The sequence below is a fragment of the Taudactylus pleione genome, unplaced genomic scaffold, assembly GCF_031769625.1.
Source record: "Taudactylus pleione unplaced genomic scaffold, aTauple2 ptg000064l, whole genome shotgun sequence".
NCBI classification, from domain to species: Eukaryota; Metazoa; Chordata; class Amphibia; order Anura; family Myobatrachidae; genus Taudactylus; species Taudactylus pleione.
This window is the reverse complement of record NW_028284466.1, coordinates 535,188-559,171: the sequence shown is the minus strand read 5'-3', so window position 1 is coordinate 559,171 and position 23,984 is coordinate 535,188. Positions and strand designations below refer to the sequence as shown.

General features: G+C 41.3%; 1 protein-coding gene across 6 annotated transcripts in view; it reads left to right on the top strand.

Moving 5' to 3' along the window:
• The window catches only part of MBNL3 (muscleblind like splicing regulator 3), a 163,489-nt gene extending 143,779 nt beyond the window's left edge, over window positions 1-19,710 (top strand). For 3 of the 6 annotated variants that reach the window (XM_088465741.1, XM_088465742.1, XM_088465739.1), the window contains exons 7-11: window positions 1,471-1,524; window positions 8,488-8,638; window positions 14,552-14,646; window positions 15,559-15,626; window positions 19,618-19,710. In XM_088465741.1, the coding sequence (XP_088321867.1) occupies window positions 1,471-1,524; window positions 8,488-8,638; window positions 14,552-14,646; window positions 15,559-15,626; window positions 19,618-19,630 (381 nt within the window). In that variant the 3' untranslated portion in view covers window positions 19,631-19,710. The remainder of the gene's footprint in view (window positions 1-1,470; window positions 1,525-8,487; window positions 8,639-14,551; window positions 14,647-15,558; window positions 15,627-19,617) is intronic. The other 3 variants (XM_088465743.1, XM_088465744.1, XM_088465745.1) reach the window with 3 other exon arrangements.
• Window positions 19,711-23,984: the final 4,274 nt, after the last annotated feature.

Sequence of the window (23,984 nt, the reverse complement as noted above, 5' to 3'; positions counted from 1 at the left end):
ATTTGATGGCAGTGAGGCAAGAGAGAAGGCAATTGGATGACAGTGAATCGTGAGAGGCGGAAACGGGATGTTAGTGAATCGTGAGAGGAGGCAGATAGATGGCAGTGAGATATGAGAAGAGGCAAATGGATGATGGTGAAGCATGAGAGGAGTCAGTTGGATGGCAGTAAAGTACGAGAGGAGGCAATTGGATTGATTGTGAGGTATGAGAGGAGGCAATTAGCTTCCAGTGAAGTATGAGAGAAGGCAATTGTCTGCCAGTGAGCGTGAGAGGAGGCAATTGGATTGCCTATGAGGTATGAGAGGAGGCAATTGTCTACCAGTGAAGTATGAGAGAAGGCAATTGGAGTACAGTGAAGCGTGAGAGGAGGCAATTGTCTGCCAGTGAGCGTGAGAGGAGGCAATTGGATTGCCTATGAGGTATGAGAGGAGACAATTGGCTACCAGTGAAGTATGAGAGAAGGCAATTGGAGTACAGTGAAGCGTGAGAGGAGGCAATTGGATTGGCTGTGAGGCATGAAATGAGGCAGTTGGCTGCCAGTGAAGCATGAGAGGAGGCAATTGGCTGCCAGTGAGTGTGAGAAGAGGCAATTGAATTGGCTGTGAGACATGAGAGAAGGCAATTGGATGACAGTGAAGAATGACAGGAGGAAAATGGACAACAATAAGGCACGAGAGGAGGCAATTGGAGAGCAGTGAAGCATGGGAGGAGGCAACTAGATAGCAGTGGAGCATGACAGGAGGCAACTGGATAGCTATAAAGCATGACAGGAGGTAGTTGGATAGCAGTGAAGCTTGAGAGGAGGCAATTAGAGAACAGTGAAGCATGAGAGTGGGGAACTGGATGACAATGGGTTGTAAGGGAGCAACGATGAGGGGAAAGGGGGCATAAGGGGACATAAAGAGACATGAGATAGGGTAATAGGAGGGAGTATAATGTCAAAAATGGTCAGTGATAGCAATATATAAAAATATTAAGAACTTGCATGTATAGTTGTAAAGATTGTGTTTTCTGCATAACCAGATACAGTATATAGAATAACCCTCTAGAAATCCTCTTTTTACCCCTTGTCAGCTATTCTAGTTGGCCTGAATGAGGCCTATGTAGCAGCCACATCAATTTAATCATATTAAAACATTAAGGCTGGTTTTGTTATCTTCAAGTACATCACCTTTATGGATTCTGTGCGCTAAAGAGTAAAACAAAAACAGATGGAATATTGTGGGTTGCTGCTCTCTAAGAGAACGCAAATCAAGCTTGTTTAGTTGTATTATATTGCATTAACAATAGTCACCATTCCGTGCATGTCTGGCTTTAAATATATTATATAATGCATTCTTTTTTTTTTTCCTTTTCACCTCTTCACAATGTTACTACTCTTATGACATGCCTCTGCTTGCTGGTTTTTGTTGTTGTGCTTGACCCCTTTCGGCCCATTGCCATCATGTGCTCCCTGCCTGCTAATTAAGACTCAGCCAGCTGTCACATCACTGAAGCGACCCCTCAACACCACCCTTGACCTGGTACTTGAACCTATGACCTTCTTGCTTTGCATGTAACCATCTTCAAGTGCATGAATTCCTGTTTGTGTTATCTACTTGAAAAGCTTTTAACATACATTTAATGTTGTCTGTTGGTTTGAAGCCAGTGTCTGTGATGTATTAATCTTACACTCATTCAAATCCCCTATGTACTTCATGTAAAGTTAATCTGTCTTGTACACATATAGGAAGCGGTCATTTTGTTGGCTGACCAAATATTATTCCTGTCAATTCACAGAGAGCTAGCGACATCTGAGAATTTATACTGTATGTGATGTCCATAGTTCTTACAGAATTGATTGGCTGTATACTCTGTTTCTCAATGTGGTTTCAGACAACAAAATGGCTGCCTCCAGGGTTTATTGTTAGCCACATTTTATTAGTTACGGGAGAATGTTTGCTTTATCATAAACTGGTTGAGACTGGAAGCAAAGCCTTCTATTTTAAGTATGACAAAGAACATACATTGCAACCATTACTTTATAGGTTTTCACAAGCTGTTCCCTACACCGTAGAATCTAGGGTAGGCAATGTGTAGCACTCTAGCTGCTGTGGATCCAAATGTCCCAGCATGACCTGCCACCATTTTGCTCTTACATAGGGCATGCTAAAACTATGGTAGGACATGTTGGGATGTGTAGTGAGTGCCGGATTGACAGTAGGGCGGCAAGATCTCTCACGGGCCCCCACAATGAGCTACATCTCCATCATGGAAAGCACTGTGCCATATATAAACTAGGATTTCTGTGTGGGGTAATGTAAACTGGATGTGGGGTAATGTAAATATACTAGCCTACTCTCCCATAATGCCCAGAAGGCTCCCGAAAATCGTGTGACACTCCCAGATTCTCGGAAAAGTGGGCAAGTCTCCCAGCCCGCCACCACCCGCACGCATACCCCCGGACCCCCTGCACCCCTACACACACGCCCCTGCATTTGTGGTGAATTGCGTCATCGTGGTCCCGCACCCTGCTTCACAACGTCGGTAATCCCGGAATTGTGTAGCAGAGGCGGGACCATGATGATGCAATCCCATGTCACGCCTCCAGCTCCGCTCCCAATGCGCATTGTCCATACCACGCCCCCCTCTATGCCGCTCTTGGAGGTAAGTATGGTTTAACACATTTGGACAAGTAGGTGTATTTGTACATTACATTTTTTTATAACATCGCCAGCATGTCATATCATATATTGACAAGTTAGTTGCCTTGGGGTCCAGCCTTGGTGTAGTTCCCCAGCAACTGGAGTGCCACATGTTGCCTGCCGCTGCTGTAGACCGTAACTATGAGGATGAAGGAAAACAAAATGATACTTGCAATGCATCACATCTATAGGATACACCCGAGTCCCTGATAGCAAGAGTTGCACACTGCACTCCTCTCCTCTTTCCTCTTATCGCTAAAACATTAGAGATGTGTGGGTCCAGATTTCTGAAATCCGAACACACCCGAATTTAGGGGTTCCGAGTAGAACTGAGTCAAAGTTCGTATCTGTTGCCTGTTCCGAACTTGGATTTAAAAATCTAACTTGAGTTTGCGATTTGAAGATTTTAGCTGATTTTATCGATTTTTATCCAAAAGCAAAACATTTGAGTGTGGTTTTGCAAATTCAAAACACGAAGATAAATCCAGATCCAAAACCAAAACACAGGGGTCTGCGCACATCTCTAAAATAGCTATAACAAATAACAATATATAATTTTACTATGAGTCAAGTGACTTATATTTGGATAGTAGTTATGAATTACATATATTCATGTCACTTGTGTCACACATATATATGCACCTGTTTTATATGCTAGTTATAGAGGGCTTGCTCTAATCTGATACAGATAGTCTACATGTATATAAATAATAAATATTCAGCGTACAGCATTGAGCTACAAACCAGGTTTCTCACCTTTGCAAGCAATGGGGTTAGGTTTGCATTGCTTTAGCTCTTTCCAATACTGTACATTCCTTCTTCCTCCACTATGAAGTTCAGCATTTACCTTTTGTATTTAAAATGTTTCTGTGTGCTTTGTCCTGGTCATGCACCAAGTGGCCACAAGTGCTTTTATCAACTGCTGCTAGGCAAGCAGGATGCATTTGGGCTGGTTCATAAATTGTCTGACTGCCACTAATGACTATAGTTCTTTTAGACAGCACTTACTTGGCATAATTGGTTATATATTAAAAAATAACAATTTTGCAATATGTGCAATTTAGTGCATGGCCAATTTAATTTATGTATAACTGGTTAACAAGCATAATTGTGGGCCACAGGATGTATGCAAAATGATTAATTGTTATGTTCTAAGATTTGATGAATACTTTATTAATATTATTCAGTTGCACACCTAGAGATACAGTAGTTGTTGGGGAAAAAAGTGTAAACAAATATTTTTTGAATTTTTTAATTTTTTTTAAATAGTGTAAAATTTGATATGAGTTTTTTTTTGAGTTTGAGTATTTTTTTTCTCATGTTATACTAAATTTGCTTCTTGCAAACGTGTGCTTTCAATGGAGGCGATTCAATTCAGCGCAAGGCTGAAAAGCCCCGGGAGGGAGCTGCCAGAGCTATTCAATTCAGCACGCTGTTTGGTCCGACTAAAGCACTTCTTCACGTACCTTCCTGAGGGTGCGAGGAGAAATCAGACTAAAGTGCCGGCCGCCACTTTAGTTGGAGAAATCCAGTTCTCGCCATTAAACAACCAGGTTAAGTCGCGAGAAACGGCATTCTCCGACTTAACTTCTTCCCGACAAAATAAACAGCACGCTGAATTGAATAGCTCCGGAAGCTCCCCAATGTGTTAAATATACATCTCCTGGCTTAAAGAACCAGTTTAATGTTTCCCAACAACAGTCCTCAGGGAACCCTAACGGTATATATTTTCCTTACGCTGTACTAGGGCACAGGTGTATTTATTCCTGATTGACACATTTTAAAAGTCCACAGGTAGCATTAATTACTTCACTGTTGGGGTTCCCTGAGTACAGGAGTTGAGAATCATTGACCCACTTCTATGAGCTATACCAGAGGTTCCTAAACTTTGCAATTACAGTCAAAGGTTTAAGGATATCCGTGCTTGAGTACAGGTGACTTAATTAGTACCTCAGTCAATTTGATTTAACCATCTGGACTCATGCATGGATATCCTTAAAACCTGGACTGTAATGGCGGAGTTTGGGAACCTCTGAGCTATACCTTGACAGCATTACATGGTGCAGTTCAGTTGTCATCCCGGCAGTCTACCGCAATGTTCTATGATTGGTTGTCTCAGTTGTCAACTAGTGTAGTTAATTGCATTTCAGAAGGAAGGGTGTGAAACTGGGAACGCCACTACTGAGACAGTTGCTGAGGGACATTATAGCTAAAAGTAAAAAAGTGAACACTATCCTTCAGTTACTCCTGCCCTGGTACTACTCTGCAGTATGTGCATAGATTTGACCTGGTTGTGCCCAGTAGGAAAGCATGAGTCTTCCAGCACTTCACACTCACCCCCATTGGTACCACATTTAATGCTGCCTGGACCCTTGCTTCACCTCTGTGGTGTAGAACAAAGTGTTAAGTGCCCCCCTCTCCTGGATTTCAGTATTACCGTCCTCCTGTCCAAAAATAAAAAAATTTAATAATAACCCGAGGGATGGACATGGACATGTCACAGAGGGCAACCATGTTAACCAATTGCTGGTGGGGCTTCCTGGGGCATGTGCTTATGCAAAGGTAGAAGACCCACAAGATGCCAGCTGCTGTATTTAGTCAGTGGTAATATGTTTCTAGTCACTTCTTCAAATGCTTCCTCTTTGTTTATTTAAATAATCCCATAAAATGTAAAACCATTTGCTTCTAGCCTTTTTCAAGGTCAGAATATTTTTTTTTTTATTGAAAGAGTCCTATTGTTTCCACTCCTATAATTATGTTTGTTTCCACTAAATCTGTTTACGTGGGAAAGCACAGAAGAGGTACAGTAGGCGATAGATGATAGAAAGCACTATGACGCAAGATGTCATCCCTTCAGCGTTAGAATGTATCCCTGATCAAGGGCAAGTTTTGTTATGCCAGATCACTTTCATTTCATCAGAAGTGTTTCTCTGTAAGCCTCGGCCCTGTACTCTAATTGACATTCACTTATATCATTCTATGCAGAATGCCACTTCCTCCTTGCCCCGCAACCTTCCATCTACTGTAGGTACAGTGTTTTCTTTAAAGGTGCTTAGGTTTATTTTCACTCCTTAAAAATCCAGAGCACATTTCTGAAGTGATTTATCAATCTACAAATAACACTATGGGGGAGATGTATCGCGCCTTGGAGAGAGATAAAGTAGAGAAGGTGCCCAAAGCCACCAATCAGCTTCTAACTGTCATGTCATCGCCTGTGCTAGATAAATGACAGATAGACGCTGATTGGTTGCTTTTGGGCACCTCTCTCTGAAGGCTTGACACATCTTCCCTTGTGCAACTTATGTTTTATCCTACTTAAATGATATGTTTGTGTCAATATAAACACCAGATTTAAGTGGTTTGTCCATCTAATTTGAGTTGTGTTGCTGAGGCTAAGCCCAGGTGGCCATTAGCGTTGGTTATGTAGCATTTGTTGCTTGCCTTCAGGAGGTCATTGTAGGTCAATCAATTCACCTTAATGCGTTTCACTTCTGTTAAATGCACCGAATGGCATGAAAAGCTTTCAGAAAACCTCAACACCAACGCAGTGTCCCTGAATGTAAATAAATATGTGAGTGGATATGCCAGCAATGGATTTAGTGGTTTCCACTGTCAGACCCATTTATGGGCATTGTACTAGCTTAAAATAAACGCTACCTACTGCGTGCAGTTTAACATCAATAGGAATGAGGTCTAAAGAGGTACTTACCTAACAAATTACCATTATTATCCCTTACTTGTAAAGTGTTCAAATATTATTCAGAGCTGTACATTTAAGGGATCATAATTAAAAAAAATTTGTAGATTAAATTATATAATAATAATGAAATGAAAAGGAAGCTAAATCTGGCGCTGACTGAAGGTGCTTACAGTGTAGAAGGTGCAAGGAACACTTGATACTGTTGGGTATGGGATGCCAGCGCTCGGGATCCCGGCAGTCAAAATCCCGAATTCGACATCCCGACAGGGTCAGGATACCAACACCTGTCAGCAGGTATCCTAACTCATCTCCTACCCCTAACCCTCCCTCCCCGCTGCCTAAACCTTACAATCCCCCTAGTGCCTAAACCTAACCCCCCCCCCAGTGCCTAACCCTCCCACTAACCTCGCTACTTACCTGCAGGATGCCAACGGTCAGTATGCCGGCGTCAGGATTCTGACAGGTGTTGGGATGCCGGCACCAGTATTCTAAGCCCTGGCATCTCACTTGCCGGGATATTGACCGTAACCCCTTGATACATAAGGTGACTGGATAACAAATGTAGCTGCTGGTGGGGAGAGTATTTGGCTACTGTAAAGCAGCAGGATAATCAGCAGCCAATAGTAAAGCAGCTTATTATTAGTGGCATTCTATGCAGCTACCATCAATGGAATACAGATGTAACGATGGGAAACAGTGGAAGGCGGAGACATGAAAGAAGAACTAATCATTGTAGGAGTCTTAAAAGTTTCAGCTGCTGTCAGCCATAGGGTTCCTTCACCGTTTTCATTAACCAATCATTGCGGTTATCTGCCAGCTCATAGTAACTGTGTGACCGGTAGGCTTGATTGGCATCATGCTCACTCACTACTGGACACAGCCAGGACACTTGTTCCCCATGTTCACATAGGTTGTGGATGCTACTACCAAGGAGGCTGTGGAGGAACAGAGACAAGGGCAATGATGCTCAGTGGCTCCTGCATCTGACCTGAGATGGTATTGCAGTAGATCTTTGGAATAGCCCTATCTTTGGTGTGATGACATTCCTCAATACCACTTTCTAAAGTACAGCCATCTCTTATTGCCATCCATATGTCACCAAATGCACAACCCACAGCAGCTCAATCAGCAATAAGCTTTAATCTATAATGAGTTATGTGATGAAAGCAAATATCTATTAAGATGCTGCAAGTTACCGCACATTTGAGATTTTGCACTTTGTTAGTAAATATCTTCGACTAGACTAGATCTGCAAAGACAAGTTTGTGGCAATAAGCATACATAATTACTGCAATTAAAATGTCACTTGTTTTGTTCAGATCAGTACATCTGTGAGCAGATTCAAGTAGGCGGGAGAATTGCACGATGTGTTTAATTTCCCCGACTTCCAGTTATTACGGTACAGAAAACATCTGAGCAAAATCAATGTTTTCTACCAGCGATATCTCAAACGGCTCCTACAGAACCTCGCCCTTAGAGGAAATGATCCTAAGTGTACCACATACCGACATACAATACAGACATACTGTAGGGATGCAGCCTATCACTTCATTAGATGCTAGTGGCAGACAGCAATGTTCTTGGCTCTCAGATGAATCCTCACAATTCCTGTCAGTACTGTGTGTAGGTAATGGGTACTTTTTAAGGAGTATAAGTATGTATAATTCTTTCCATTTGCTTTCCATTGCTTTTGTGAATCTATTATTGGGGGGGGGGAATGATTGTGTGTAACATACATTGATGATTCAAGGGAATAAATCCATTTAGAGAAGACACTTGGATAATATTGAAATACTTACAATATCCTGTTGCCCACAAATGCTTGTTGTGTTTAAACAATCTACAGTCTTCTCTAATGACTAATCTGCTTTCCAAAACCCATGATGTTTTCCACGTTCGTCCTTCTATTGCTCTGTTCCTCAGACATTTTGTGATTTGTGTGTCCATTCTCCTAGTTTTATCCATGACCTCATTTTAATTCCTGTCTACTATGAAAAATGATAGTGTCAGGTGATTTTTGTGAATCAGACTTTGTATAACTAATGCAGGATGTGTCTCTCTGATCTATAGTGTATTGCAACTAATTCCTTCCTCATTCACAGGCGCTGCAGCCTGGAGCACTTCAACCTTTACCAAAGAGGCCAGCACTTGAAAAAAGCAATGGGGCCACCACGGTGTTTAACCCCAGTGTTTTCCACTACCAACAGGCTCTAGCAAATATGCAGTTACAGCAACCTGCATTTATCCCAACAAGTAAGAGACATTTCATTAGTAAACCTATGCGCCTTGCTTTAGCAACCTGTGGCTACCCAGCTGTTTTGTAACTCCCAGCATGCCTGAGTTGGGCGGGGCATACTAGGAGTCAGCGATTAAGGGGTAAATGTGCTGAGCCTTGGAGAGAGGTACGTTATCTCTCTCCATGCTGATAAATTTCCCCCTGGAACCATTCCCTAACAGCTGGAGAACCACGGGCTGCCAACCACACCATTATTTCTGTCACATTATTGGCATAAGTCTAGCCTGATAGGTTAGAGTCTAATAGGATTTATACACTGCAGTATTTATCATCTACATTAGCGCCCCCGCTAGGCTGTTTTAGAACACCATGGCGGGTGCCAACCCCGCCCGCGGGTGAGAAAAACAACGGTGCAGTGATCACCGCCGGTGAATAGATGCCGTGTGCATGAAAAGGGGATGCGTCTTAAAGACATGCCCCCTTTTCTTGTGGCTATGCCCCTTTTTTGGATGCGCGCGCCAAAGTGCCCTTTCTAGGGCACCCTGCCCAGCACTGGACCTAGAGTGAACACTATGCATAATGCCTGGTCTTCTGCTCCTAGCATTGAGTTTGGAAACTGGTGACATTTTATACCTGGGCGATGTGATGCAAAAGTAATAGGATTACAGGGACTTTTGTCAGTTTTTTGAATGTACTTAATTCATAAACATACATAAATGGCTTATTTAAGGGGTTTCACCACTTTCCTCAGCTAACACGCTTTCCAGTGTATTATTTTTTTGTTTGTTTGTTTTACATAACAAGGGGCCCGATTCAGAGCTGCTCGCAAGCAGCTCGATGTTAATGCCCTGTGCATGCGCCACGTCCGGCGTGGCATGCGCGAGCCCCGCTGAGCGACTGAAGTTCAGTCGCTACAGGGCTCACAACAAGACGGGGCAGTTCTCGATGTTGATTGACAGCTCGCCCCGTTTTGTGGGCGGGTAGTGGGGGTGGCCGGACAAATGCAGGCGTTCCCTTAGGAACGCCTGGCGTTTGTTGGGAGGGGTTACTGACATCACTAGTGATGTCATCACTAGTGATGTCCGTAGTGGACTTCCTGCTCTATTAGAGCAGGAAGTCCACTCGGGCTTGCGGCAGCTAGACCCTACCCCAGGGTCTCATCATAAGCCCGATGGTCGAAATTATCTCGACGGTCTCCTAGCCGCTCGCACAAGCTGTGGGTGGTCTCCCACAGCTTTGCGAGCAACCAGAGAAAAAAAAAAACAACAAAAAACGCCCACATTCAGAGCGAGCGCCCGCCAGCAGCGAGCAGGTCTGAATGAGGCCCAATATCCATAAATTATTGTCATTGATAGTTCTGCACTGCAGGATGTAGTCAAAAGGCCGACAATCACAATGTCGACATTCATGTCGACAAGACAATGATGACAGTTATGACGTCGACATTGTTAAAATGTTGACAGGCAACATGCCATTAAGGCTGTGGACATATGATACTGCACCCCTGCACTGCTCCTCAGGACTGGCTCTTAGATGTTATAATTGCAGCTTATTCTGGAATTCCTGGCTTCAGCTTCTCACGTGCCCCTCTGATATGTGTAGCTGATCATGATATAATGTAGTGGTGGTGAAGCTGCACCCCAGGAGTTTCATTGTAATCTAAGTATAACATTTTGTAGCCATGATTCAGAACAGCGCAGAGAGACCGTTGGTAGTGGCCAGCGCCAGACTGCTAATACAAATTAGGTATTTTTAGTGTCTTGTAAAATAAGCTACTTTAGAATGGGTGTTGTATACCACCTCTCTATCTAAAAAAAAAGCCTAAAATAAAAGGGGAAAATAATAAATGGGGTACATTTTTAATATAATTGGACAAACAGCCCAGCTTTTGTATAGCTATAACACTACGCTAAATAAAAATCATATATAAATGTCTAATAGTTGTTGCAGTATCTGTGTGCTATTTGCATACTTTCAAATATCCATCAACCATTTCTTGTAGATGGTTTTGGCCTTTATACTCTAAGTATAAGCAACTGAGGCTGGTGTGTATGGGACAAATGAAGTTAGGCTCCCTAATAACAAACCTTAGAGGCTCTTTGCCTTCTAGGGAAATATGGTCACAGAATAGGAGCATAGGCTGTTGCCTGAACAGTTGAAGCAGCCATTTATCATTAGAATGCAGCTTATTATTTCACTCGGAACCAGTGACCTATTGAGGCACTAGTTCCTTGTGCCTTAGCGGTTTCACTAGTTTTTTTGTGATTTCGTGGATCCTCTACTCATAAATACTCGTATAGGTTAAGTCCGCAAAATGGCTGCCTCAACTGTGTAGGAAACAGGTATACTATATATAGCTCTGTTTCAATGTTTCATTGAGAGATTTTTTTTTTACTTTACGTGAATGCTTTATGCATCATCCTGTTTGTTGTGGTGAGATTAGTGGTTTAAAATTGTTGACCAGGAATTAGATGCCCAAAGCCAAGTAGAATTTGTCTGTCTATACATAACCACTTACCATATTCTCGTATGTACAGTAATATGGCTGACACCAATTGCAGTATTTATACGTATTTATTTAATTCCTACACCGTTCACCTGATTTGGATGTAATTACCCTCAAATTAAATCTGAAAGTCTGCAGTTAAAGCACATCTTGTTTGTTTCATTTCAAAGCCATTGTGTTGGTGAATAGAGGCCAAAATATGAAAATTCTGTCAATGTCCCAATATTTATGGACCTGACTGTATAATAATTTCACACTTGTATCTGGTTTTATACACCCATCCCAACATTTTAGATGTGTGATTGAGTAGTATTCATTATAACTGTATAATTGTGGTAAGTCACTCTACAATATGTAGAATATATATATATTATATATATATAAACTGTGTGTGTATATATATATATATAATATACGAGTTGAGTCTCCCACATCCAAAATGCTTGGGACCAGGGGTATTTTGGATATCGGAATATTCCGTATTTTGGAATAATTGCATACCATAATGAAATATATTGGGAATAGGACCCAAATATACACACAGAATGCATTTATGTATTATATACACCTTATACACACAGCCTGCAGGTCATTTTATACAATATATTCAATAATTTTGTGTTGCAAAATAAATTCCATATTTCAGAATATTCCATATTTCGGAATATTTGGATATGGGAGACTCAACCTGTATGTATATATATATATATATATATATATATATATATATATTATATGCGCATGACTGAGGTACTGAAACCTTTGATTTTTGATGATTCAATGTACACAAACTTTGTTTAAGGCACAAATTATTGCAAATATTGTATAAAATTACCTTCAGGCTGTGTGTATAAGGTGTATATTACACATAAATGCATTCTGTATGTATATTTGGGTCCTATTCCCAAGATAATTCATTATGATATGCAGTTATTCCAAAATACAGAATATTCCGTTATCCAGAAAACCCCTGGTCCCAAGCATTTTGAATATACACCCATACACCATGTAGGGCTTGTTCTGGCAGTTGTGAGTATGCTGGTACTTGTAGTTCTACAAGCATCAACCTACCCTGCCAGGATGTAAGCTGGGATTTGTAACGCTACACAGTAAAACAAATGACTATTAACATTTATTACCACTGTCACCAGTGCAGCAGTGGGGCTTCCATTTTCTTTTTGTGGGCACAAGTCACCTAGAAAATGAATCATCATGTTGAACAGGCTGGTGCTTCATCCTCACTATTACAGGGAACTGGTTATAGCTTTCGCTGGTGGTGATGGGGACCAAGTAGTTTGTGTTTCTGCAATGCTTTTCACCAGGCCAGGCTACAAGCCCTGTTGTTCAATTAACCCCATCACCAATAACATAAACAGGCATAACTGATGATACTCAGAATAGGCTGCATCTCCAGGTGGCATTCCAAGCTTACATGTGTACATACTGTACTTCAATTGCACTCCCCAACCCCGCCACCACCACCTTTCCATGGGTAGGGTGCTGCAAGTGCAACTCACATGGATCACTAAATTGCACATTGATTTACTATGAACACACAGAGCAAAATATTATAACACAGAGGCTTTAACTAAGCCCCAGTAAGGTCCTGGGTGTTTTTAAATCCATCCCCGCAGAATAAATGTCAGAAAACAAAAACTGCAGCAAGAACAACTACTCTGATCCTAAGATAACTTTCCGGCCTTTTTATCTTGAAAAATGAGAACAAAGGGCAACAATGCAGAGGGCGTAAGCCCCTTCAGACTCAATTTGTTTTTACTGATCACCCATTTATGCAAGATTATATTCTTACAAACCTGTAATCAGGGCCGGCTGGAGGCATGTTCGAACAGTGCGGTCGAACAGGGGAGACACCCCTTGGAGGGCGTACCCCAGTGGGACAGTTCCGTTTTTCTTTCACTGCCCCACTGTTCCACCCGGGGGGCTCCTCCACCGCTGCAGTTCAGTGCAGGAAGAGGGCTGGGGGCAGCCCAGCTACTTACATAGTGCTGGGCTTGCACCCAGCGTGACGTTTACGGGAGGCGTGCCATACGGGAACTCCCCCAATTAACGTCAGTTGGGGGCATGGCCTATGACAATTAGGCCACGCCCCCCAGGTAACGGGCGCATAAGTCCCATCCTGCACAGGACGCGGCTCCCCCTGCCTGTAATAGTTATAAAGACCGAACTTTTATTAACACTTGTTCTTTCTGTGAGTAGACTCAATTAACAAACACCATTACAATGCATGTATAAGGTCTAATATTTATCATTTCTAGTGTCCGGTATAAAGTTACCACCATCTGTCAATAATTGGAACATAGAGAGCAAAACAATGATTTTGGATTATTTTAATCTAAATGTTCAAAAACACTAAATAAATATGAGGTATGATACTGTCTATTCATGGAGATCAGCTGGCATATTTATTTCCTTCATACTAAATGTAGATCTTCAGCAGGAGTAATTAACACAAAAGTAGCACCAAAAAGGATGGCAAGTAGAAACCTCAGCAGTATATAGTTTATTGTTTTGCTATAGTATATGGCAGTGACATGCGGTGAGGTAAATGGCTAGGGAAGCACTGGCTCGTATCAGAGACAGATTTACAGATACATATATTAACCCGAGTGTTCATGTGGGCATTATACAGAGGTGCAGCAGTATATAGTGCTGGAAAGTTGGTGTTTTGATCAGGGATGTGCAAAATAGGTAGACAGAGGAGGCAGTGCCTCACCTGCCGTATACTTTTTTGCTATAGAGTTTTGAGTATAAAAATTATTAGAATAATACAAAGAAGATATTTATAATATTTCCTTTCAATTTTTCTTTTCAATTTTTATAGTCCAAACTCTGGAGTATATCTATGTATGACAGGAGAGGCTTTGCCTCACCTCACCGCACATCACTGTTATATTTCCACTCTGCTGTTGTTAATATACATTGCATCCAGAAGTTTGCTGGGTAGTCACATGCTGCTCATGGGATATACGAGTAATGTTATATCCCATAAACATAGGCCCTGAGATGTAAATAGACTGTAGCTGCAATAAAGGCTGTTCAATCCGTATATGAAGCTGTCACCTTAGGGTAGTTGTATTGTTGTCTTGATTAAGCGTCAGGTAGGAACAACACACATCATATATATGTGCTTATAATTGTATTTGTTTGAAATGTTTCCGTTTCCTTAATTATAATTAGCTTTTCCCTTTTTCTCTTTTTTTTTTTTGTTTGTTTCTTTTCTTATGATAACGCTGTCTTGCTTTGCACTGTGATTGCATGCTGCTCCCGGTATAACCTTCATGGTGATGTCACATGGCTTGCTGCTGTGATGCCTACCACGCTCCTCCAATCCAACATGTGTTGCTCTGGTTACCATTAACCCGCCACCCTCCTGTATGTCGCTTCCATGGTTCCCTCCTGAAAGTACCCATGATGCACGGTACTACGCCCACCACTGTGTCCGCAGCAACAACACCTGCCACCAGCGTGCCCTTCGCTGCGACAGCTACAGCCAATCAGGTTTGGCCCTTTAAATAGCTTTATTTCACATTTACAATCCTGGCAAATTGTTCTAATAGAGCATTTTCTATACGTTTTTTGGATGGGTAATGAGTGAAATTTGTTTTTCTTTGTTTTCCATATTGTTTAAATATGAACTGGACTTATTCAGCGTAGTTATACTAGAATATAAAGCATACACTACATTATCCAGCTCATTTTTAAAAAAGACAATATTTGAAGTCTCACTTGTCCTAAGGTGGCTATAGCTAATGCAATAATTCTGCTGAGTAATAGTAACAATATTAAAATAGTTACAATATATTAGTGTTAAATCAATTTACTATGTTACATTTTAATGTTTACTTGCTTAAAATCATGATATAGTTTTAACTTACCAATATAGGTTGTACATTGGCCATTACATGCAACATTATAATGTAATTCATAAAAGATTTGCATATAATCAGTAGGTTTCTAGTTGCTAATATTGTGGTCTATTTGCTAATATTGTGATTTTTATGTATATTGTACGGTTTTGCGTTGCTGTTGAAATTGTGCATTGAACCTGAAATATATTTTCACATGTAGAGTATCAATACTGAAGTAATAGGCTAGGGGTTAAACAGGGTATCTACAGAGTTTTATTGAAGAAAAGTACAGGTGATACAGACTGTAGCAAAGTGCTACATTAGCAAATAGACCCAACTGAGCCTGTAATAACAGATAAATAATTAAGAAGGTAGAATGTAACACATGCTCTAGCCAATCAAAGCGCTAGCCTGTTTGCATTACCCCCTCCCCTCCCCCCAATCCCCTCGCGGGATGCAGATGGCCGTCATAGACCTGGCTGCCATTCACCACCATTTAAGGCAATCATAAATAGTACTCTCTCCAGAAAAACATTTTAATTTGAAATCTTTTCCACTGTAGATGTCCCAATTTTCACTAGATGAACTGAATAACAGCATGTATGTATCACAGATGTTACCAATAGAACAGTAAGTTTGTTTTCATCTTACAGTAACATTAACTTCTAAACTGATTTCATACTTTTTATAAAAAAAAATATTTCATGTCACTATTTGTGCAACTAACGATACATTTTAGCAGACTTTAAAATCAGTTAAGATTTACATTTGATTTGCATTTATTATTTTAGGATTTAGGTAGTAACAATTTTAATTAACGAAGGCCTTATTTTTTTTTTATCACTAAGTAGGATAAATTTGCACTACAAAAAAGTTGCACATGATTACAATTACATTTCTATTTTAAAACTTTTTAAACCACTAAAAGCTTAAGGTTTATGATTGGCTTAAAGGTTGCAACATACTGTATGCTTTTTATATTGCAGTGTTGCTTCTATAATACAGATGTGTCCTTCTACACCTAGCCTCAATATGCCATACGTCGCGAGCCACCCATCGCGACTGAACCCCTGAGAGAAGTCTAGTGTACCATCTGTTTATTTTAACTTTGCATCTTAGCCACATCATCACAGACGCAGCCAAAATCCGCTCACAGTGTACCAGAGACCCTGGGCTGCAACTTTGACTGCATCAGGAATTAGTTTTGAACACGTACTAAGTCTCAGATGAAGCACAACGGAGCTTGGCGTAGGTAAAAGCCATGGCCGCTGCATTGTAGGATTTTGTTTATGGATTGACTCATTCGCACACAGTGTCGCACATCAAATTGATCAGTGTAATCACGCAGACCAGTTTTGTCCCTTCCAGTTGTTTTATTTGTGCAAATAAAATTTAATTTTGACGCTATAACGCGGCTAAAGCCAGTGTATGAGGACACATCTGTATGTTGCTTTGTGTTGCTTTTCATGTAAAAAAAAAAAGAAAAGAGACCTCTGCACTAGATTCTAGATATTCTTCTTCTGAACATAGTTTGTCATATGTGGAAATAGATTTTTTTATCTGTAGCATTCAATATCCGGAATTCAAAGTATTTCAATGTGTACATGTGTTTGTCAGAAATTCTATCCCATGTTTGGTCTGAAAAGTCTTTTTTGTATATTTTATACAGAAAGTGTATTATTACTAAATTAAGATCTAGAGAGACGTATTCCAGGAAAGCAATCCCACCAATTCTATTAAATGTAACTGTATGTAATGTATTATATCCATAGTGTTCTATTTGGAATATGGTTTTAAAACACAAGCCTCTTAAAGGGATAGTAAAAATACTCCATTTGCTAGCTAAAGCCAATATCATTACAACAGTGTCCTGCAGTCATTTAAGCTGCTGTGAGTTCACTAGTGCTACCCCTCTGTGTGTGAATCGACCAATCCACTTAATGAGTTTCTGCAGAGCTAATCTGCAAGCCTGGCACTTATATTTTGCAGGCACAGAGAGAAAAGCGCCACTCTCCATTTTAGTTGTACTTCACATCTGCACCCTCACATAGCCCCTTATTTTACTGTGGCCATGTCTGCTTGCCCACAGCCCAGTCCCTGCCCCCCTACAGTAGTTGCACTCTTGAAGAAAGAAGCACATTGCGGAAATTCACACATTCAAAGAAAATGCCATCTTTGGGTTAAAACAAGGCACAAATTGAGTTTACGTCCCACTGTGTTGGCAATCAAACCCTAACAAACCTGATTACAAAATTAAAACCTACCCACATAAAAAGTAGGTTCCACTGCTGCTTGCTAGAGTAAAACTATGTTTATATTTTTTTTATTTAAAAAATAATATTGAGGCTTTCTTCCACACGTGCAAAATTTCTTGCTTCTGGCACCACTAAGATTGTGTTCATACAGATGGCAAGCATTTGTATTGCCAATGGAACCAAGAAATTGTATTCTGCAAAAGGGCACAAACATGTTATTAACTAAATAAATATATCACATCCAGAACAAACCTTACCCAAAATCTTTGATAAATTGTCAGATTATGCTAAATCTTCTGGCTTTAGTATGAATTCAGATAAGTCAGAGGCGCTGTATTTGGGATCCATGGTGAAGCCACATTGGGGTGACTTATCCGGTGGTGTGGGCTACTACTTCTCTTAGATATTTAGGAATTGAATGACCACGTTATATTGGGGACTTATATGATTTTAATATGAAATCACTAATTCGAGAGGTAGTGGATGAACTGTCCCGGTGGCGTCACCTTATGTTGTCTTTTTTAGGTAGGATTCATTTATTAAAAATGATCTCCTTCCTTAAACTCCTCAACTCCTTACCGATGTTGCCAATTCTGCTGTCACAGGCAGATGGAAAGTTTCTGTATAAAACATTTAGAGACTGTATCTGGAAGGATAAACATCCTCGAATTGGTTTGCTGAAGCTCCAACAAACCTGGGCGAATGGAGGGGCTAACCTACCTAATTTAAAATTATATAGTCAAGCTGGAGTTTTGAAATACATACGGGACTAGCTGCATGAGACGAACCTATATACTGATTCAAAGCTGGATCAGTCTTCTCTACCTGATCAGCACCTTCTGGTGTTCCTCCACTCCCATAAACAAGAATGATCTGAAGATATTGTTAGTAACCCCCTGCTGATGGTTGCGTGGCGAGTTTGGCACTTTACAAGAAAGCAAAGAAATTTAAATTGTCACCATTCTCTCTCCTATTACTTCTAAATCCTGAGATTCAAAATGGTGAGGGCTCTGTGCCTTTCTCATCATGGCCTGACAAGGCCATTCCTTATATCCGAGCATTGGTTGACACTGAAAATGGTCGGCCCTATCAAGTGGCAGAGTTAGTGGATTTATATGGATCCCACTCTGTGGCGCTATATCAGGCGCAACACTATGTGAGTTCCATGATACAGACTTTTTCCTCAGAAGATTAGTCCAATTCTTTGGATCTATTATTAGCTAGACCTGTTTTGGGATGGGGGACAATTTCTGTCCATTATAAAATTCTTCATATTCCCTTAGACCATTCTAAAATATCTACAGGGTTATCTGCTTGGTGTACTGTATTCCCTCATTTTACCATGGCAAGCCTGTTACTCTCATTCTTAAATTCTCAATCAGTGCTCTCATCCAGCATGTATAGAGAAATGTTCTATAACATTTGTCAAAATGGGTATCTTTCCCCCCACCGCAGGTTCCTGATGGGATCGTCTGATACTAGTGTTTGTGCTGAGTGTGGGGCTTCTGTTGCAACCTTTATACATTTACTGTATATGTGGGATTGCCCCCTTTATTCATAGATTTTGGTAATCAGTCAATAGATTTGCATCTAGATATCTAGTTAATTATCTTCCGCTATCAACGGAATGGGCGATTTTGGGTATTCTGTCACCGGCTGTTTCGGGTAGGGGAGATAGTAAACAATTATTATTAGTTATATCAACGGTGGCCCGTAAATGTATATTACAGATGTGGACCCATGCAGATCCCCCATCGGTTTATTTATTCCGGGCTAAACAATTTTTTGCCTTCCAAATTGACTAGAGACCACACTCTGGATAAGGAGACTAAGACGGCTTCTTTTTTCCAGCTGTGGGAGGGTTTTATAGACTCCTTTACATTGGCCCTAAAACACCATATATATTTGTGTCCATAGTATTTCCTGGTATGAAACCCGGATTTTACTAGATGATCCGCCCATTTCTTTGTCTGTTAAAGGCTGAGGTTGGATCTGTTTCATTTTGGGTCTCCTTTCCTCTATTTTATTGGTAATTTTTTTTGTTTAGGGGGTGTTCCTGCCATGTTTAGACTGTTCTGGATACTCTGTGCCATTTTTTGTTTTTGCTTTTTGATGGAAATATTTTCCTGTTAATACACTGTATTATATATATATATATATATATCCTTATTGGGTTCTTGCTCTATTTGTTATTTATTTTGTTCTATGACATATGATGTATAATGTATTATTGCTTTGATGAATAATAGAAATGTTTAAAAAAAAAACCTAAATAAATATATGTAATGTTTCTGTTTTTCTTAAACAAATAGCTACGTTCTCACTGTTTCAACTCCCTGTTTTTGTTCTTTTCCCCTTCCCTCTAGTAGACCATGTTGAAATTTTGAACAGCAGAACTGTGGAGTACCAGAATTTACCCATGGCAAGTTACACATGGCCTTTCTGTAAATACCCATTCATGGCGTCCTCTACCACCTCGACAGTAAGCCTGCTGCAGTCTACATATTAACCAAAAATGAGAAAATTATGGGAATGTCTGAAAACAGCACTATGAAAATAATAAAAAAAAATTATAGAAAACCATTAAAAAGCAACATCGCTCTCTCAAAGCAGTTATACATGTAGGATACTATACTAGACTTTTCTAACACATTTACTTTGAACACATGTAATCATTCTGCGTGTACCATGTTAGATGCGTGCACATTGCAGATGCTTGTTTTACTGCATATTATTGCTGGATTCACAATTTTAAAGTGTTATCTTAACTGTTTTGTTTACATTGTAGTCAATTTTATTTTTATGCGTGTACCATTATCATAAGTATATTCAAGACCATTTTTTCCATTGTGACTTATTACCTGGAATGTTGTTTTGTCATATTCTTAGTATTATGCCAAACAGGGACAAAGTGGTTCTCAAATTAGGTCTAATAAACCTTAGGGGCTTATCAGAAATATTATTTATGAAATGAGGTTTCAGAATGTTTTCGGAATTTTAAAACATCATATTTAATCTCTCTACATTAAAAAAAAATGTAATTTGTCAAAAAACTAAATTATTCAGTACAATGAACTGTAGCACTTTCCAAAATGAGGAACAGTATAAGCTCACTGTAGACAACAGTTTCAACAGCAGCTTCACTGAAAAGGTCATGGGAAATATTGCATTGTGTGTTATGGTAACTTTAGAATGAGATTCTCCAATCATTGCAATAAAGGAGTTTACCACATTGAGATGAATGTAGTGTTTTGGACATGTCCTCTTTCAACTTTTACAATATATATTGTTTTAGTTTTTAGCTTCCATCTATGATCAATGTTTTAGTCATATAATCAACCAATTGTTTGCTCTAGGTAAATGGTGAGCAACCTGATACACTTCAAGGGACATGTGTGGCCGTCCATACTTCAAACAGGCCACATATTACCCTTAATTTCACTAATCAGAAAACAGCCCCAAAAGTAACGCCATGTGCCACTCAGACCCCACCATGTGCCACTCCAACCTCCCCACATTACACTCAAATCCCACCATGTGCCACTCCAACCTCCCCACATTACACTCAGACCCCACCATGTGCCACTCAGACCTCCCCACATTACACTCAGACCCCACCATGTGCCACTCAGACCTCCCCACATTACAGTCAGACCCCACCATGTGCCACAGACCTCCCCACATTACACTCAGACCCCACCATGTGCCACTCAGACCTCCCCACATTACACTCAGACCCCACCATGTGCCACTCAGACCTCCTCACATTACACTCAGATCCCACATTGTGCCACTCAGACCTCCCCACATTACACTCAGACCCCACCATGTGCCACATAGACCTTCCCACATTACACTCAGACCCCACCATGTGCCACATAGACCTTGCCACATTACACTCAGACCCCACCATGTGCCACATAGACCTTCCCACATTACACTCAGACCCCACCATGTGCCACTCAGACATCCCCACATTACACTCAGACCCCACCATGTGCCACATAGACCTTCCCACATTACACTCAGACCCCACCATATGCCACTCAGACCTCCCCACATTACACTCAGACCCCACCATGTGCCACATAGACCTTCCCACATTACACTCAGACCCCACCATGTGCCACTCAGACATCCCCACATTACACTCAGACCCCACCATGTGCCACATAGACCTTCCCACATTACACTCAGACCCCACCATATGCCACTCAGACCTCCCCACATTACACTCAGACCCCACCATGTGCCACATAGACCATCCCACATTACACTCAGACCCCACCATGTGCCACTCAGACCTCCTCACATTACACTCAGATCCCACATTGTGCCACTCAGACCTCCCCACATTACACTCAGACCCCACCATGTGCCACATAGACCTTCCCACATTACACTCAGACCCCACCATGTGCCACATAGAGCTTCCCACATTACACTCAGACCCCACCATGTGCCACATAGACCTCCCCACATTACACTCAGACCCCTCCATATGCCACTCAGACCTCCCCACATTACACTCAGACCTCACCATGTGCCACATAGACCTTCCCACATTACACTCAGACCCCACCATGTGCCACATAGACCTTGCCACATTACACAGACCCCACCATGTGCCACATAGACTCCACCATGTGCCGCAGACCTCCCCACATTACACTCAGACCCCACCATCTGCCACTCAGACCTCCCCACATTACACTCAGACCCCACCATCTGCCACTCAGACCTCCTCACATTACACTCAGACCCCACCATGTGCCACAGACCTCCCCACATTACACTCAGATCCCACATTGTGCCATATAGACCTTCCCACATTACACTCAGACCCCACCATGTGCCACTCAGACCTCCCCACATTACACTCAGACCCCACCGTGTGCCACAGACCTCCTCACATTACACTCAGACCCCACCATGTGCCACAGACCTCCCCACATTACACTCAGATCCCACATTGTGCCACATAGACCTTCCCACATTACACTCAGACCCCACCATGTGCCACTCAGACCTCCCCACATTACACTCAGACCCCATCATATGCCACTCAGACCTCCCCACATTACACTCAGATCCCACAATCTGCCACTCAGACCTCCCCATATTACACTCAGACCCCACCATGTGCCACAGACCTCCCCACATTACACTCAGACCCCTCGATATGCCACTCAGACCTACTCACATTACACTCAGATCCCACATTGTGCCACTCAGACCTCCCCACATTACACTCAGACCCCTCCATATGCCACATAGACCTTCCCACATTACACTCAGATCCCACCATGTGCTACACAGACCTCCCCACATTACACTCAGACCCCTCCATATGCCACTCAGACCTCCCCACATTACACTCAGACCCCTCGATATGCCACTCAGACCTACTCACATTACACTCAGATCCCACATTGTGCCACTCAGACCTCCCCACATTACACTCAGACCCCTCCATATGCCACATAGACCTTCCCACATTACACTCAGATCCCACCATGTGCCACATAGACCTTCCCACATTACACTCAGATCCCACCATGTGCCACTCAGACGACCGATGTGCCCCCAATCTCTAGCTAATTTAATAACCTTTTATCTGTAGCCTTTAGAGGAAGGCGGGAGAGCACATGGTGCAGAATACACTGCCCACTCCCCTCCTCTTCTGCTGTGTTGTATGATCTCCCTGCAGAGAAGGATATGTGATAAAGTTGATGGCTCCCATTCTATCTTGTTCTCTGCTGTATGTCATAGAGCAGAAATAACTTTAAGTGGGGGTACAGAGCTGGGTGCCACAGCTGAAAGGTCACCTGTTACCCCTCACTGCTCTAGCTTATAAAACAGATGCACTGTGCTCTCATTTGATTTATATCTGTGTATGATAGGGCTACACCCATGATGAGCAACAGGCGGGCCATAGCGTTGCATGCAGGTATCCAAGACTTAGCCCTGCGTCTCCCATTTTCTTCCTGTTTTATTGCCAAATTTGTTTGTCAGAGTTGCAACGATAGTTGTAACACTAGCTTATAATACCTGCTGGTATGTTATCACTGATAGCTCTTTTATTCTTTAATAAATGAAGGGTTAAAGGGTCATCCATGCAATTTCCTGGAGAGTTCGAGGTTGCCCAACACAGGACTACATAGAATAAATGCTGCATTAGTATATCAATACATATCTTAAAAGCATAGAAGGAAGCAAAATTACAAGCAATGTATTACTAAAGGTAGCAGAAAGACATGTACCATACATTATATGAAGGTGGACAATTCACCAGCTATAGAATGAAGGCTTCCAATTTGTGCATAAACACGAGCCATGTACCGTCATTTTAAAAACCGCTGCCTGATATTATTGTTGGGACTTAGGGGTAGATTTAATAAAGCTTCTTAAAATGAAAAGTGGTGGTGTTACCCATAGCAACCAATTAGATGATAGCTCTCATTACTCTATTGCATTCTAGAAAATGATAGACAGAATCGGATTGGTTGCTATGGGAAACAACCCCACTTGTCGGTTTTAAAAGCCTTAGTAAATCTACCCCTTAGATTTATTTTTACTTTATTGTATTCTGTCAGTACCCATAGCACTTGGCATCATATAACACAGCATTGTGCCACAGTGTGAAGTTCCTGTAGAGTTTGGATTTGAATTCTTTTAATGTAGCAGAATGTAATTCTGATTTTCATATATGGCAGTTTTCACTGCCTTACCA